Source organism: Lissotriton helveticus, chromosome 9, assembly GCF_964261635.1.
Source record: "Lissotriton helveticus chromosome 9, aLisHel1.1, whole genome shotgun sequence".
Lineage (NCBI taxonomy): Eukaryota > Metazoa > Chordata > Amphibia > Caudata > Salamandridae > Lissotriton > Lissotriton helveticus.
In genome coordinates this window covers 1273352705-1273369550 of record NC_136070.1, presented here as the reverse complement: position 1 = coordinate 1273369550, position 16846 = coordinate 1273352705, and the positions used below count along the sequence as shown (strand labels likewise).

The 16846-nt window shown below is 41.9% G+C and overlaps 1 protein-coding gene across 1 annotated transcript in view; it reads right to left on the bottom strand.

Moving 5' to 3' along the window:
* Window positions 1–489: 489 nt before the first annotated feature.
* The window catches only part of LOC144783417 (uncharacterized), a 34383-nt gene continuing 18026 nt past the window's right edge, over window positions 490–16846 (bottom strand). The window contains exons 3-5 of the mRNA XM_078662405.1: window positions 12651–12686; window positions 6007–6448; window positions 490–539 (exon numbers count right to left, since the gene is read on the bottom strand). Coding sequence (XP_078518531.1) covers window positions 490–539; window positions 6007–6448; window positions 12651–12686 — 528 coding nt within the window. The remainder of the gene's footprint in view (window positions 540–6006; window positions 6449–12650; window positions 12687–16846) is intronic.

Sequence of the window (16846 nt, the reverse complement as noted above, 5' to 3'; positions counted from 1 at the left end):
TAGTGCGTGCAAGTTACAAAGTATGTGTATTTTGTATATGTGTTTGTAATGTCAAATGGATAGGCTGAATGTTGTATGTGGGTGTGACTATGTTGTATAAATTGAGTGTATTACTTACAATTTGCCTTTTGTATAGCAAAAAATACCATAGAAGTTGTAAAATTTGTATCCCACACTTTTTTTATTTATTTAAAAAAAAAAAATATTTATTGTTTAACTTTGTACAAAAATAAGATCCTGGCAACATGCAAAATTTAGTCAGAACATATTTCATCGTCTTTTTCTTGCAGAATCTTTATGATTTGGCCATTACAAAAGACAACTTCAAAAGTTTGTGGCAAAAAGTGGACAAGGGCATCTCCGATGTTGTCAACTTCCTCATCTAACATAAACCATTTAATTAAGATCTGGTTTTCGATGGGCATAGATTGATATTCGTCTGTGTTTGTCACTTTTATTGTGATAATACTATTTTGCTCTGTAGAGCTTTCAACACCATAAATTAGAATGTCCATCTTTTCCTCTGGTGGGGCTGTTACCTGTTGAGAGAAAATAAAAGCAACAATTAGTTTTTAAATTTGTATACTTTATGTTTTGTGTAAGGCCTATAGTGGGTGAAAGGAACAGAGTGGTTGAAAGTGCCAGATTGGGTGAAATGGACTGAGTAGGTGAAAGGGTCCCTGTTGTTGATAGGGTTTGAGTGGGTGATAGGTCGAGAGTGGGTGATAGGTCTAGAGTGGGTGATAAGTCTAGAGTGGGTGATAAGTCTAGAGTGGGTGATAAGTCTAGAGTGGGTGATAGGCCTAGAGTGTGTGAAAGGGCCAGAGTTGTTGAAAGGTCCCGAGTGGGTGATAGTTCCCGAGTGGGTGAAAGCTCCCGAGTGGGTGAAAGGTCCCAAGTGGGTGAAATGTAAAAGGTCCAGAGTGGGTGCAAGGGGCAGAGTGGGTGAAAGGGCAAGACTGGGTGAAAGTCCAAGAGTGGCTGAGAAGAGATAGTTGACAAAAGTTTTGTTTGTTGTGCTTACCTCCATTTTGCTATGGCGCGTTGTATTCAATATTTTTTGGCAATTGAATTCATGTACAGTGACGTGAGTCAGGGTAACATATTTCCCAAGATGTATTTTAAATTGTGACGCTTCTCTCCACAGTGTCACTTTTATATCATCAGTTGCATCTTTTATTGTAATCGATTTGAGTGGGGTATCTTGCCCATTGATAAACACAGTCTTTGCATCCTCTTCCTACACAAAAAGAAAGCATTCTATTAAATAGTGACTGTAAAAACACATATTGCTAGTGCCTTGTATGAAAGGCAATATAATGTATCACATTTAACGACCCAAATGAACATCCTTTCTAAAAGATTGAATTGTTTATTTGAAAAAATGGCTTTGTAGAGAGTACTTGTGTTTGTAGTATACACCAAAGCACTGCCATCTTATAGTTTCCAAAAGTCATACTTGCTACTATGTGTGAAGAGTGTATAATTCTAATTTTTTTGAGTTAGTTATTGAAGTTACTAAAGGTGTAATGTGTGTGTAAGTCAACTATGCATTTTTTAAGTAGACATGATGACATGAGTGAGGGTGAGGGTGAGTTATTGAGTGTGAGGTGTTGATAGTGAGTGAGGGTGAGGAGTTGATGGTGAGTGAGGGTGAGTGAGGATGAGGTGTTACGTGAGTGTGAGGGTGAATGTAAGTGAGGGTGAGTGAGGGTGAGCGAGGGTGAGAGGGTGAGGGTGAGAGATTGAAGGTGAGTGAGGGTGAGTAAGGATGAGGGTGAGTGTGAGTGAGGCTGAGTGAGTGTCATTTAGGGTGAGGAGTTGAGGGTGAGAGATTGAGGGTGATTGATGTTGAGAAGTTGAGGGTGAGTAAGGATGAGGGGGAGTGTGGGTGAGTGAGGGTGAGTGAGTGAGGGTGAGGTGTTGAGGGTGAGTGAGCGTGAGGCTGAGGGTGAGGCTGAGGTGTTGAGTGAGAGTGAGGTTGACTGAGGAGTTGAGGGAGAAGGGTAAAGTTTTTGAGGGGGAGGTGTTGATGGCTAGTGAGGGTGAGTTAGGGTGAGGAGTTTAGTGTGATTGAGGGTGAGTGAGATTGAGGGTGAGTGAGGCGTTGAGGCTGAAGTGTTGAGGGTGAGGTGTTGAGGGTGAGTCAGGGTGACGTTTTGAGGATGAGTGAGGGTGACTAAGGGTGAGGCATTTAGGTAAACACAGTGTTTGCGTTCTCTTCCTAAAGAAAAAGTAAGCATTGTATAAAATAGTGACTGTAAAAACACATATTATTAGTGCGTTGTATGAATGGCCATATAATGTATTATATTTAGCGACCCAAATGAACATCCTTCCTAAATGATAGCAATATTTATTGCAAAAAATGGCTTTGTAGAGAGTACTTGTATTTGTAGTATACAGCAAAGCGCTGGCATATTATAGTTTTCAAAACGCGTACTTTCTACATAGAGTGAAAGAGTGTATTTGTAGGGTGAATTAGGACTCAGGATTTCAATCTAGGAGTTAGAGTGTGGATTAGGATAGTTTATTTCTATTCTTCTTTTTGTTGTTGTATGTGTGTGTGTGTGTGTGTGTGAGGGTGAGTGAGGGTGTGTGAAGCTGAGGGTGTGTGACGGTGTGTGAGGGAAGCTTGCACTGCTGCTGTCGGTGGTGTACCTGTTCCATGTGTAAGGGAAGCTTGCACTGCTACCGCCTGTGCTGTACCTGATCTATGTGTGAGGGAAGCTTGCACTGCTGCTGCCTGTGGTGTACCTGATCTGTGTGTGAGGGAAGCTTGCACTGCTGCTGTTGGTGCTGTACCTGTTCCATGTGTAAGGGAAGATTGCACTGCTGTTGGCTGTGCTGTACCTGCTCCGTGTGTGAGGGAAGCTTGCACTGCTGCCGCCTGTGCTGTACCTGATCTATGTGTGAGGGAAGCTTGCACTGCTGCTGTCGGTGCTGTACCTGTTCCATGTGTAAGGGAAGCTTGCACTGCTGTTGGCTGTGCTGTACCTGCTCCGTGTTTGAGTGAAGCTTGCATTGCCGTTGCCTGTGCTGTACCTGCTCCGTGTGTGATGGAAGCTTGCACTGCTGCTGCCTGTGCTGTACCTGATGTATGTGTGAGGGAAACTTGCACTGCTGCTGTCGGTGCTGTACCTGTTCCATGTGTAAGGGAAGCTTGCACTGCTGTTGCCTGTGCTGTACCTGCTCCGTGTTTGAGTGAAGCTTGCATTGCCGTTGCCTGTGCTATACCTGCTCCGTGTGTGATGGAAGCTTGCACTGCTGCTGTCGGTGCTGTACCTGTTGCATGTGTAAGGGAAGCTTGCACTGCTGCCGCCTGTGCTGTACCTGATCTATGTGTGAGGGAAGCTTGCACTGCTGCTGCCTGTGCTGTACCTGCTCTGTGTGTGAGGGAAGCTTGCACTGCTGCCGCCTGTGCTGTACCTGATCTATGTGTGAGGGAAGATTGCACTGCTGCTGTCGGTGCTGTACCTGTTCCATGTGTAAGGGAAGCTTGCACTGCTGTTGCCTGTGCTGTACCTGCTCCGTGTTTGAGTGAAGCTTGCATTGCCGTTGCCTGTGCTGTACCAGCTCCATGTGTGATGGAAGATTGTGAGATCTGGCATAACGGAAGGATTGGTAGTGCGTGCACCGCTGCTTGGGGTATCTGCGAGATTTGTGTAAGTAAATGGAGAGTGGGGTGACAGTTGGAAGAGAGAGTGAAACAGGCAGAAACGTGGAGAGTTAGAAGAAAGAGCGAAGGAATCTAAGCTGCGAGATGTGGCATAACAGAAGGATTGGTAGTGCGTGCACCGCTGCTTGTGGTATCTGCGAGATTTGTGTAAGTAAATTGAGCGGGGGGTGAGAGTTGGAAGAGAGAGTGAAACAGGCAGAAACGTGGAGAGTTAGAAGAAAGAGCGAAGGAATATAAGCTGCGAGATGTGTCATAACAGAAGGATTGGTAGTGCGTGCACCGCTGCTTGGGGTATCTGCGAGATTTGTGTAAGTAAATGGAGAGGGGGTTGAGAGTTGAAAGAGAGAGTGAAACAGTCAGAAACGTGGAGAGTTAGAAGAAAGAGCGAAGGAATCTAAGCTGCGAGATGTGGCATAACAGAAGGATTGGTAGTGCGTGCACCGCTGCTTGTGGTATCTGCGAGATTTGTGTAAGTAAATGGAGAGGGGGTTGAGAGTTGGAAGAGAGAGTGAAACAGGCAGAAACGTGGAGAGTTAGAAGAAAGAGCGAAGGAATCTAAGCTGCGCGATGTGGCATAACAGAAGGATTGGTAGTGCGTACACCGCTGCTTGGGTGTACTGTGTGTGTAAGGCAAGTATGCATTTTTTTAGTACATATGATGACATGAGTGAGGGTGAGGGTGAGGGTGAGTGATTGAGTGTGAGGTGTTGAGGGTGAGTGAGGGTTAGGGTGAGTGAGGGTGGGGTTGAGGGTGAGTGAGGATGAGTGAGGATGAGGTGTTATGTGAGGGTGAGTGTGAGTGAGGCTGAGTTAGGGTGAGGTGTTTAGGGTGAGTGAGAGTGAGGGAGTGTTGAGGGTGAGAGATTGAGGGTGAAAAGTTGAGGGTGAGTAAGGATGAGTGTGAGTGTGGGTGAGTAAGGGTGATTGAGTGAGGGTGAGTTGTTGAGGGTGAGGCTGAGGTGTTGAGGTGTTGAGTGAGAGTGAGGGTGACTGAGGAGTTGAGGGAGAAGTGTAGAAGTTTTGAGGGGGAGGTGTTGAGGGCTAGTGAGGGTGAGTGAGGGTGAGTGAGTGGGAGGTGTTGAGGGTGATTGAGGGTGAGTGAGATTGAGGGTGAGTGAGGCATTAAGGGGGAATTGTTGAGGGTGAGGTGTTGAGGGTGAGTGAGGGTGAGGTGTTGAGGGTGAGTGAGGGTGAGAAGTTGAGGGTGAGTAAGGATGAGGGTGAGTGAGGGTGAGTGATTGATGTTGAGGGTGAGGCTGAGGTGTTGAAGTGTTGAGTGAGAGTGAGGGTGAGTGAGTAGTTGAGGGAGAAGTGTAGAGTTTTTGAGTGTGAGGTGTTGAGGGCTAGTGAGGGTGATTGAGGGTGAGTGAGGAGGAGGTGTTGAGGGTGATTGATGTTGAGTGAGATTGAGGGTGAGTGAGGCATTAAGGGTGAATTGTTGAGGGTGAGGTGTTGAGGGAGAGTGAGGGTGGGGTGTTGAGGGTGAGTCAGGGTGACTGAGGGTGAGGCATTGATGTAAAGACAGTCTTTGCGTTCTTTTGGGAAACCCAAAAAGAGCAATTCTATAAAATAGTGACAGTAAAAACACATAGTAGTAGTGCGTTGTATGACTGGCAATATAATGTATTAGATTTCACGACCCAAATGAACATCCTTTCTACCATATTGCATTTTTTTTTGTAAAAAAAGGCTTTGTGGAGAGTACTAGAATTTGTAGTATACCCCAAAGCACTGGCCTAATATATTTCCCAAAACTCTTACTTTCAACATAGTGTGAAAGAGTGTATAATGCAACCTTTTTTGAGCTTGTTAGTGAAGTTACTAAGGGTACGATGTAGGTAAATCCCATTTACCTATTTTGAAATACCGAATAATACCGATTTGGTATTTAAAAATGGGTAAATGGTATGTAGGTCCCAACATCTGTATTCGTACCGAATCCTTAACAATTCTTAAAATACCGAATCGGTAAATACCGAATAGGTAATGCCCATTCATTCCTATGGGCTTTGAAGCCCATAGGAATGATTAGGCATTATCGATTTGGTATTTACCGAATCGGTAATTAAAGAATTCAGAAGGGTGCAGGGGGTGTCACTTTGACACCCTCTGGCATCCCCAAAAACGGCACAGGTGCCATGTGGCAAGCATACCTGCCCTAAGAGCAGGTCTGCCTGTCACATGACATAGGTGTGCTATTTAGACTTGCAATTTAAAAAAGTAAAAAATAAATAAGATATGTCATTTACAATACTAATAAGTCCAACTTTTCAAATGCGAGACAATATTTTTTTTTAGTTGACATGATGACATGTTTGTGTTCATACTTACGGCAATTATTGTCCCTGAAACGGTCATCAGGCTTTTTAGACTTGCCCGTTTGATTTCCTTGATGGGAGAAGCCGATGGTGCAGGCGGATGCAAAATGTTGTTTGCTTGTTGGATCAGGCCATCCTCGATTGCCATTGCGGGAAATTTGGTTACTTTAGTTTGTTTTGTAATTAAAATTGTTTTGTTTTTGATAATAAAGTTTCGTATCAGTAGTCCACAGTTATTTTTCGTTTGCTCATATAAATTTTCTTGGTAACAAGTACATTTTATTGTTCCAGTTTTATCTGCTAAAGCCAAATGGAATAAAATTTTCTGCTCTTGTTTAGCATTTTTGTACGTAGTTTTCCCTGAGCAGTTGATGACATTAACTCTTATTGGTTTCTGGTATGGTTTGTTGTCATCGGTATTAATGTTCATAATTTCTTCAATAGACATCATCTGAAATAGAAAATGTGACATAACATGTTAAATACAAACCCATATTGCTTTATGATCACTGTAATAGCATTCTAAAGTACCATAGTTGTGTAGTTGGACATTTGTATATATATGATCTAAAATGGATTGGTAGTTAGTTGTGTAACTGTTAATGAGTTGTTGACATTGTAATTGCGTTTCAAAGAATCCAAGTAATTGCTTGCTGTTTGCATTTTGTTGAGATACATCCACATTGAAATCACCTATAATAATGAATTTGTGTGTGGGGTAAAAATCCGTAATATTTTTGATGAAATCAAAAAGAGAAGTTATACTTTTTAGGGGTGGTTTGTATAAAATAATAATAAGGTAATCTGTGTTATCAATCTGTAGAGTAAAATGTAAAATGTCAATCCCTTCAAGTGTCTCATAAATAGGCAATATAAATAAATCTTTTTTGTAGTACATAATCATTCCATGGTTTGTGTTGTATGTATGAAATTTATCAAATATAATGTGATGATATTGTTCTATCGTGAAATCATTAGCTGTAGCATTTCTTGTAGTGTTGATCTCAGTTAAGCAAATAATGTCTGCTTGTAATATATTGCTATCCGCTACCATAGATGAAAAATGTTTCTGTAGTGATCTGATATTGTGTGCAATGATATTGAAATGTGCACTGTATGTACGTAACTGTGGGATATGTATTTCAAGTGGCATTTCTGTCCTTAATCTGTGCATTTCCTCATTAACTTGTGGATGTACTACAATTTTACGTTCATCAAAATTGTGTACATATACATTTTGTATTGATTTTGCCCTGCTAATAGCAACATAATGCAAATGATGAATCTTGCTGTTATTAAAGTGTATATAAAGTGGTTCGAGAGTTGCACCTTGTGTGCGATGTATAGTGCGTGCTGATGCTTGGCGTAAAGGAAATTGCTTGCGTATAATGGTAATAAATTTTTTAGTGTATTGGAAATGTCTAGCTATAGCATGTATTGGTGTCCATGTATTTTGTATTTGTGAATGAAATAAGTGTTTATATTGTTGTCTGGTTGTTTGTCCTATAGTGGGATTGTCAAATAACAACCAAACGATAATAGGTGTATTGTTAATCAATTCAACTAATTGTACAACACCAGTTGCGCCATTTGTTAAACCATCATTGACATCCACATTGCAACTTAAATCATAACGAAGTTGTAAGGCAATGTGTAATGTATGTGAAAGGCCCATTGTTTTCTGTGGATCTTTGGGCAGTTGCTTAAGAATCGTTTTTTTCACATTTTCAGACAAATCTGAACTGACGGTATCGCTTGCTACTGTTATGTAGACTGGATAATCTTTGCAATGTTGTTCTAAAACCTTTTGGTTAATTTCATTAACTTCTAGATTAGTTGACATGATATATGGAATTGTTTCTAATAAAGTCTCATCAGGTTGTATTTCCCTTTGCTTAATTTGTGAAATATCTTCCTCAGTATGCTTGCCTTCTCTCAATCGGTTTAGTAATTCAGCAAATTGTAGATCTTCTTTTTGGCGCATAATTTTTGTTAATTCAAAAATTTTAAAATGTTCTTTCCATAAGTTAGCACTTAAAGGACCATACATTTGTGTAGAATCCTGAAAAATGTATCTGTCAAATACAGGTTTTAATTGGTAAAAGTCACCAATGGCTAAAATAGAAATTCCTCCAAATGGTTCATTAGATGATTTAATTTCTTGAAGCCTGTTATGTATAAAATTCAACATATTGTGTCCTACCATTGAAATTTCATCAATAATAACAACTCTAACATGCATCATTTCCATTTGTAGAGCAGTTCTATGTTCATGACTCAGTTGTTTATAAGTCAAACTTTGCGACACAGGTATTTTGAAAGTGCTATGCAGTGTTTTTCCATTAATATTATGGGCAGCCTTTCCTGTTGGAGCAGTAAGTAAGATATAAACATTATCTGGATTTTCACCGGCCTTAGTGTTATAATAGCGTAGTAAAGTTTGATATAGTGCAGATATTACAAAACTTTTCCCAACACCAGCCCCTCCAGTGCAAAAAGTATAGCATGGAGTGCTTGTAGTTTTAAACCAATGCAAGTGATGGTAAACAAATTTAAGTTGTTCTTCCGTTAAGTTTTGCATAAGTTGTTGGTATTTTTCATTGAGTAAAATAACGTTAGTTAAGCTTTGTTCTTCAGTTGTAGTTCTAATTCCTAAATCTAGAGCCAAATCATATCTATTATTATGTTCTGGATTTTGGTCTTCTGTCTGTATATTAACAGTTGGTGATAGAGGAGGTGAAATTACATTTTCATGACACTGTTCATGAATAATGTTTGTAACTTCGCCATGCTGTTTGTTATAGATTTTTAGTTGTGTGTCAACAAATGATTTAACTTCCAGATACCTCTCATAGTAAGTTTCCTTGTTGATTAGTATTTTTTCTTCTTCCCTCCATGGATAGTGCAACATTAATATTTCTCTATAATACTCTTCTGGTTCATTATTTTTGCTAAATCTGCAAAAGCGTATTATTTTCCCTTGTCTGCGCTTATTTAAAGCATAATCATAATTCTGTTTCTTTTGTTGTTTATTTCCGTGACTACATTCTATTTCTAATTCTTCCTCATCTGAGCTGTAAAAGTTTTGTTCTGCAAGTAAATCTTCGCAATCATTTATTTCTTTCCCATGTGTTTTTTTCTTCACATAGTTGAAATTAGCCGCATAGTCTGCTAACGTGCACATCTCTAATGATTGTGGCCGTTTGCAGTACTTAATAATAATATTTTCACATTGAATGTCAGTTGAATTTTCGGGCAAGTTATTAATAGTTTCGATATCGCGCATTAAATAAGTTCTTTTCTCTGGACGGCTAGTATTAATAAATACAAATGATCGTGAGCTTTTCCGTAATGGTATTTGAAGAATTAGATATGCTGCTTCTTGAGCACTAATTTCTGTGCAGTTGAGGAATTTGTTTCCTATGTGTTTAAGTTGATCTTTGATATTACTATTGCTTGTTACCTCTTTAGCAGCTTGCGCTAGAAGTTTGCTAATTCCTCTTTGCGATTTACTGATATATGAGATAATATAGACTGCACAAGCATAAGGGTCTAGTATAAACTGCAAGTCTATGTTTGCTCGCCAAGCTTCTAAAAGAGTACTATTGTAGTTATTGATGAAGCATTCGCCTGGTGTTCTTTTAAAAAAAATAGTTGTTTTTTGTAAGCTAGTTTGTATAGAAGTAATATATTCTTTATCATCCATTTTAATGAACTCTAAAAATTCCTCAAAAGAAAGTGTATTAAAAGTAGTATTATTCATAGCTTCATGTATTATTTTCATATTATCTTGCCATTGCTTATTTGTCTCCTCAAGTGTTAATGGCTCTAATATGAGCGTTGTTGACATTGGATATTTGGGATATTGATATTTGCATGTCCGTTGCTGTTTACGTCTGCAATTTTTGGTGTGACCATGCCTTTGTAGATTTATTAACGGTTGTAAAACAGGGTCCTCAGACTTATGACAAGTGATATATTTGTCAATAAAGCTATTGACTTCTTCGACTGGTGAAACACCATACAATGGTGCTTTGTTTACCCAGAGTAATGCATGTATATGTGGAGAACCTCTTTGTTGGAATTCGACTCTGTAAAAGTAGTCTACTATTTCCCCAATTGGATTAGTGCCATTCAGCAAAACACAATTAAAGAATTTCCTAACTTGATAGTCAAACTGTCTTGCACATGTTATTGGATCTTCTTGTATTAATTTACTTTTAGTTTCCCAAGACATGTTTAAGAATTCTTCCTCTGTACATTCCTTTAAGTTTCTAACTCTCAATAGTATATTTATTAAATGGTGCCATTTTGTTTCAGCAGCAGATAAAGTCAAAAAGAAAGTGGGTATGCCAAGTTGCCTTATCATTGCAAAAATATCTTTTTTGCAACCTTCCCAATATGGAGGTGAACTGCGTATAGTTTTTAATACTTTGTACCCCTCATTAAACTGAAAAACATTGGCAATATTACATTTAATGTCTTTAGCAGTTATTTTATTCCCATCTGTAAAATGTTTTCTGATGGAAATGTTGATTTTACCATGGATCTGCTTAATATGTAATTTCTTCAGTTTAAAAAACATATTACTAATAGATTTAGCGACTCTTCTATCATAACTCCTTAACTCTGCTTGGCAAATAGTACTATAATGTACCGGTATGTGTCTTTCCTTATTGTTAGGCCTTCGTTCACCACAAAAAATAGTAGGGAAAGCCAAAAACTCTGAATCTTTATCCTCATATAAACCTCTTGGCGTGTTATGTTCAGCTGGAGCGAAACTTAACACATTCAGCGAATTACTAGTAATAGTTTCATTTGTTAACATAGTATCCAAATTCCCAGCTTCTATGTTGTCAGAACTATCAGATGAATTGTTTGTCTCAGAAGTCTCATTGTGAGATTCTATTTCTGGAAGTATATACTCCCAGTCAGGGTTAATCGTAACACCATATTCATTAAACATTGTACTATTTTTAGCTAGCCAAGTAGCTGCCTTTTTTACTGTATTTGGTCTAATATTCTCATAATGTGTATATGATTTATAGATTAATTTCCTTTTTAATTTCACTGGGATTGTCATGGCGTCATTAATTTGCCTTGGTAAAATTGTAACAGTTGTCATAACATCTGCAGGTACATTAACTACTGCACCTGATAATGATTTTTGAAAACCGCGTGGCAGACTCCGAATTTGTAAGAATGGTATCCTAGGTGAAACTAATCTTTCTTCTAAATCATATAATTCTAATTCAACTGGTACATTTGGGAAGCCCATGCCATTTACAATAGAACATGGTGGTATTTTGTTTTTGCGAATGTAATAATAGCAAGTCTTACATATAAAATTGGTTTTCTTGTTACTAATGTTACACTTGTTGAAAATTTCAGATTGGCTAACACTGCGTATATTTAGCAACGTTTGTTTATGCCACAGTTGATTGCAAAGAGTACAAATGTACTCTGGGCCATGCAATATTTCCCGGTGGAATTTGCGAATGATTGTATGGTTTTGTTTACCTCGTTTCTGTCTTTGGCCCTGCGTGAAGATGGGGATGTTATTATCAGTAGCACTTAGTTGACTGTTGGTAATGTCTTCTTCAGCTGTATTAACTTTTTTTCTTTGTACAACTTTAGTTGGACATGTACTTGAATCCCTTTTTCTTTTCCGAGACTGTTTATTTGTTCCCTGTATAGCTTTACTATTACCTGGTAATTGTGCTAAATGATTACTATTGCTATTCCCTCCCTTACTTTTATTCAGTAAATCATCAGAAGACATTGATGTTGATGTTATCGTCTGATTAGGAGTACATTCAGTAGTATGTACCCAAATTTTTCTTTCTTGCGGTAGGTGACTATTTTTTTTATGCACAGTAAGTGCTTTTGTAAAGGATTTCCTTTGAATGACTTTTATATCTATTGGTGTTAATTCAAATTGGACACATTGCTCAGCCTGATGTGTAAAGTTATATGCTAGTTTCATAACATATTGAATTAGGCCTTCAAACGAATTAAATGCAATTGTAACACATGTTCCGTTTGAATGAGGCATGCCTTCATGGTCCCTACTATGTGAATCAAATACAAAGTATGATTGCATATGTTTGAAAATAGCTATTACATAAACATTCATACAAAGTAGAACACCACAGTGCTTATTAATAGTAACATTTAATGCTGTGCTAATATCTGGGTAGGCTTTATCAAAACGTTTAAGGACATCACCGTAGTAAGCATTCCGTAGCAAAAGTGAATATATCTCTTGATTGTGGTCTATATACCTTGGCAGGTCATCTGGATGCATAAGTGTTTTGTTGTTAATAGAATGCATTTGGAGATATAAAGCGTCCCCACGGTCCATTATATAATGCAGATCATTAGAGTTCCAAGTAGTTACTGGCTTGCATAAATTGTGCAAGACAGCAAAAGCACTATTTGGTAAGCATTGCTTACCTTGTGATTTGCTATTAAATTTGCTATTCCCTTGATGGTAACTTGCTTTCAAGCATCTCTGCATCTTATAAGTTATACTGAAATGTTGTTATCAACAAATGTAAATTAAGAAGGTTTGTGAACTAACAAATTTTTTTGGGGACTGTAAGGTCTGAACTTTTAACACATTTTAAACTAAGTGGCAAAGTAGTATTTACCTTAACTTCTGTTTCTTTTGTTGTTGTTTTAATAATCTGAAAGGAGAAAAAAAATACATAATGTTTAGAAGAGATTTTTTCGAATTTTTCCCATAAAGGGCACATTAGCATGTAAATAGTGTTTTAAAGACCTGTTAAGAGCTCTAGTGCTGCTGTGAGTGTATGCGCCACGGGTGGCACACAGGCAGGGTGAGATGATAGAGGGAGAGAGAGGGAGTGGGAGGAAAAGGGGGACAGAGAGAGAGTGAGTGAGTGCGTGAAAAGTTCATACTGAGAGACGTAAAAAAATGTGTGTGTGTGTTATCTTGTAACTTGGACTGGTTAATGTGTTGCATTGAATCTGAGAATGAATGCGGTGTGCGTGTAATATTGAAAGTGTACCCAGTTAGTGTGCAAGTAATGTAGAAAGATAGAGAGGGAATAAAGGGGAGACAAATGGAGAGTTATATACAAAGACAGAGAGGAAGGGAAAGTTAGGGAAAGGAAGGGAAATGGAGGGAGAGGAAGAGAAAGGGAGTGAGATGCAGGGTGATAGGGAGGGAGACGGAGAGGGAGGGAGAGAGGAGGAAAAACAGAGGGGGAGTGAGACAGAGGGAGGAACACAGTTAGAGTGAGACAGAGGAAGACAGGAGAGAGGGAGGGGGAGCTATAGAGAGGGAGAGAGAGCTATAGAGATGTAGGGAGACCGCGAGAGAAAGAGAGCGATAAAATTATGTGTATGCCGGGAGGGCTCAGTGCACGAAGCCTTCGGCTGCAGGGTCCTGTGATTAACTTCATGGTCAGTTTTATGTTGTTGCTGTCGCCCCGACCCTTAACCAATAACCCTGCCCCCACCGACGCGTTCCTTGGACACAAAGTAAACAGTAAATTATTCACTGAGTGGCGTTGCGTGGCTGAGTGGCGTTGCGTGGGTGAGTGGCGTTGCGTGGGTGAGTGGCGTTGTGTGGGTGAGTGGCGTTGCGTGGGTGAGTGGCGTTGCGTGGGTGAGTGGCGTTGCGTGGGTGAGTGGCGTTGCGTGGGTGAGTGGCGTTGCGTGGGTGAATGGCGTTGCGTGTGTGAGTGGCGTTGCGTGTGTGAGTGGCGTTGCGTTGTGTGGGTGAGTGGCGTTGCGTGGGTGAGTGGCGTTGCGTGGGTGAGTGGCGTTGCGTGGGTGAGTGGCGTTGCGTGGCTGAGTGGCGTTGCGTGGCTGAGTGGCGGGCGTGGCTGAGTGGCGTTGCGTGGCTGAGTGGCGTTGCGTGGCTGAGTGGCGTTGCGTGGCTGAGTGGCGTTGCGTGGCTGAGTGGCGTTGCGTGGCTGAGTGGCGTTGCGTGGCTGAGTGGCGTTGCGTGTGTGAGTGGCGTTGCGTATGTGATTGGCGTGTGTGAGTGGCGTTGCGTGGCTGAGTGTCGTTGCGTGGCTGAGTGGCGTTGCGTGGGTGAGTGGCGTTGCGTGGGTGAGTGGCGTTGCGTGGCTGAGTGGCGTTGCGTGGGTGCGTGGCGTTGCGTGAGTGGCGTGGCGTTGCGTGAGTGGCGTTGCGTGGGTGAGTGGCGTTGCGTGGGTGAGTGGCGTTGCGTGGGTGAGTGGCGTTGCGTGGGTGAGTGGCGTTGCGTGGGTGAGTGGCGTTGCGTGGGTGAGTGGCGTTGCGTGGGTGAGTGGCGTTGCGTGTGTGAGTGGCGTTGCGTTGCGTGGGTGATTGGCGTTGCGTGGGTGAGTGGCGTTGCGTGGGTGAGTGGCGTTGCGTGGGTGAGTGGCGTTGCGTGGGTGAGTGGCGTTGCGTGGCTAAGTGGCGTTGCGTGGCTGAGTGGCGTTGCGTGGCTGAGTGGCGTTGTATGGCTGAGTGGTGTTGCGTGGCAGAGTGGCGTTGCGTGGCTGAGTGGCGTTGCGTGTGTGCGTGGCGTTGCGTGTGTGAGTGGCGTGTGTGAGTGGCGTTGCGTGGCTGAGTGGCGTTGCGTGGCTGAGTGGCATTGCGTGGGTGAGTGGCGTTGCGTGGGTGAGTGGCGTTGCGTGGGTGAGTGGCGTTGCGTGGGTGAGTGGCGTTGCGTGTGTGAGTGGCGTTGCGCGTGTGAGTGGCGTTGCGCGTGTGAGTGGCGTTGCGTGTGTGAGTGGCGTTGCGTGCGTGAGTGGCGTTGCGTGGCTGAGTGGCGTTGCGTGGCTGAGTGAAACAGGCAGAAACGTAAATGGAGAGGGGGGTGAGAGTTAAAAGAGAGAGTGAAACAGGCAGAAACGTGGAGAGTTAAAAGAAAGAGCGAATGAATCTAAGCTGCGAGATGTGGCATAACAGAAGGATTTGTAGTGCGTGCACCGCTGCTTGGGGTATCTGCGAGATTTGTGTAAGTAAATGGAGAGGGGGGTGAGAGTTAAAAGAGAGAGTGAAACAGGCAGAAACGTGGAGAGTTAGAAGAAAGAGCGAAGGAATGTAAGCTGCGAGATGTGGCATAACAGAAGGATTGGTAGTGCGTGCACCGCTGCTTGGGGTATCTGCGAGATTTGTGTAAGTAAATGGAGAGGGGGGTGAGAGTGAAAAGAGAGAGTGAAACAGGCAGAAACGTGGAGAGTTAGAAGAAAGAGCGAAGGAATGTAAGCTGCGAGATGTGGCATAACAGAAGGATTGGTAGTGCGTGCACCGCTGCTTGGGGTATCTGCGAGATTTGTGTAAGTAAATGGAGAGGGGGGTGAGAGTTAAAAGAGAGAGTGAAACAGGCAAAAACGTGGAGAGTTAGAAGAAAGAGCGAAGGAATGTAAGCTGCGAAATGTGGCATAACAGAAGGATTGGTAGTGCGTGCACGGCTGCTTGGGGTATCTGCGAGATTTGTGTAAGTAAATGGAGAGGGGGGTGAGAGTTGGAAGAGAGAGTGAAACAGGCAGAAACGTGGAGAGTTAAAAGAAAGAGGGAATGAATCTAAGCTGCGAGACGGAGAGGGAGGGAGAGAGGAGGAAAAAGAGAGGGGGAGTGAGACAGAGGGAGGAACACAGTTAGAGTGAGACAGAGGAAGACAGGAGAGAGGGAGGGGGAGCTATAGAGAGGGAGAGAGAGCTATAGAGATGTAGGGAGACCGCGAGAGAAAGAGAGCGATAAAATTATGTGTATGCCGGGAGGGCTCAGTGCACGAAGCCTTCGGCTGCAGGGTCCTGTGATTAACTTCATGGTCAGTTTTATGTTGTTGCTGTCTCCCCGACCCTTAACCACTAACCCTGCCCCCACCGACGCGGTCCTTGGACACAAAGTAAACAGTAAATTATTCACCTGCGAGAAAGCTTGTGAGTAGCCATGTAATAGAGGGTGTGGGCGAAAGTCCCCTTGATCGTGTGTATGAAAAGTTTGTTGTGGTGTGGCGAAGTGTTGCGAACGGATTATGACTGTACTATTCCCCCTAATGTTCCAATGTGCCTGTGAATAGTGTATTAAGTGTAAGGTCAAGTTTTATTTTGGGTAGGCAGCTAATCCTGGCTAATGTGTTATTGGATGTGTGATTGTGAAAATGTAATACTAGTAGTTGTACGAGCGGCTGTTTCCGTGTGTCAGCTTGTAACTTGGATTATTAACTGTGCAAGTAAAGCTGCGAATGAATGCATTCTGCGTAAATGTTGTAAAGTGTTGCCTGTTTACGTGCAAATTAATGTGCAATTAGAAGTTCTGACTGAAAGTTTGGTGCTGTAGTGGCGAAGTGCTATGATGTTACATTGCGTAGGAGTTGCACGTGCTGTATAAGGGTGGCAGTCAGTGTTTTGCCTAATGTGACAGGCTGTGTGTGATTAGTGTAAGATGCAGTGTTTTGCCTAATGTGACAGGGTGTGTGTGATTAGTGTGCTATAGAGAGGGAGGGAGACGAAGAGAGAAAGAGAGCGAGAAAATTATGTGTATGCCGGGAGGGCTCAGTGGACGAAGCCTTCGGCTGCAGGGTCCTGTGATTAACCTCATGGCCAGTTTTATGTTGTTGCTGTAGCCCCGACCCTTAACCACTGACCCTGCCCCCACCGATGCGGTCCTTGGACACAAAGTAAACATTAAATTTGTCCCCTGAGAGAAAGATTGTGAGTAGCCATGTAATAGATGGTGTGTGTGAAAGTGCCCTTGTTCGTGGAATGTGTGCATGAAATTTTTTTTGTGGTGTGGCGAAGTGTTGCGAACGGTTTATGGCTGTACTATTCTCCCGAATGATACAATGTGCCTGGGAATAGTGTAGTAACTGTAAAGTGAAGTGTTTATTTTTGTAGGC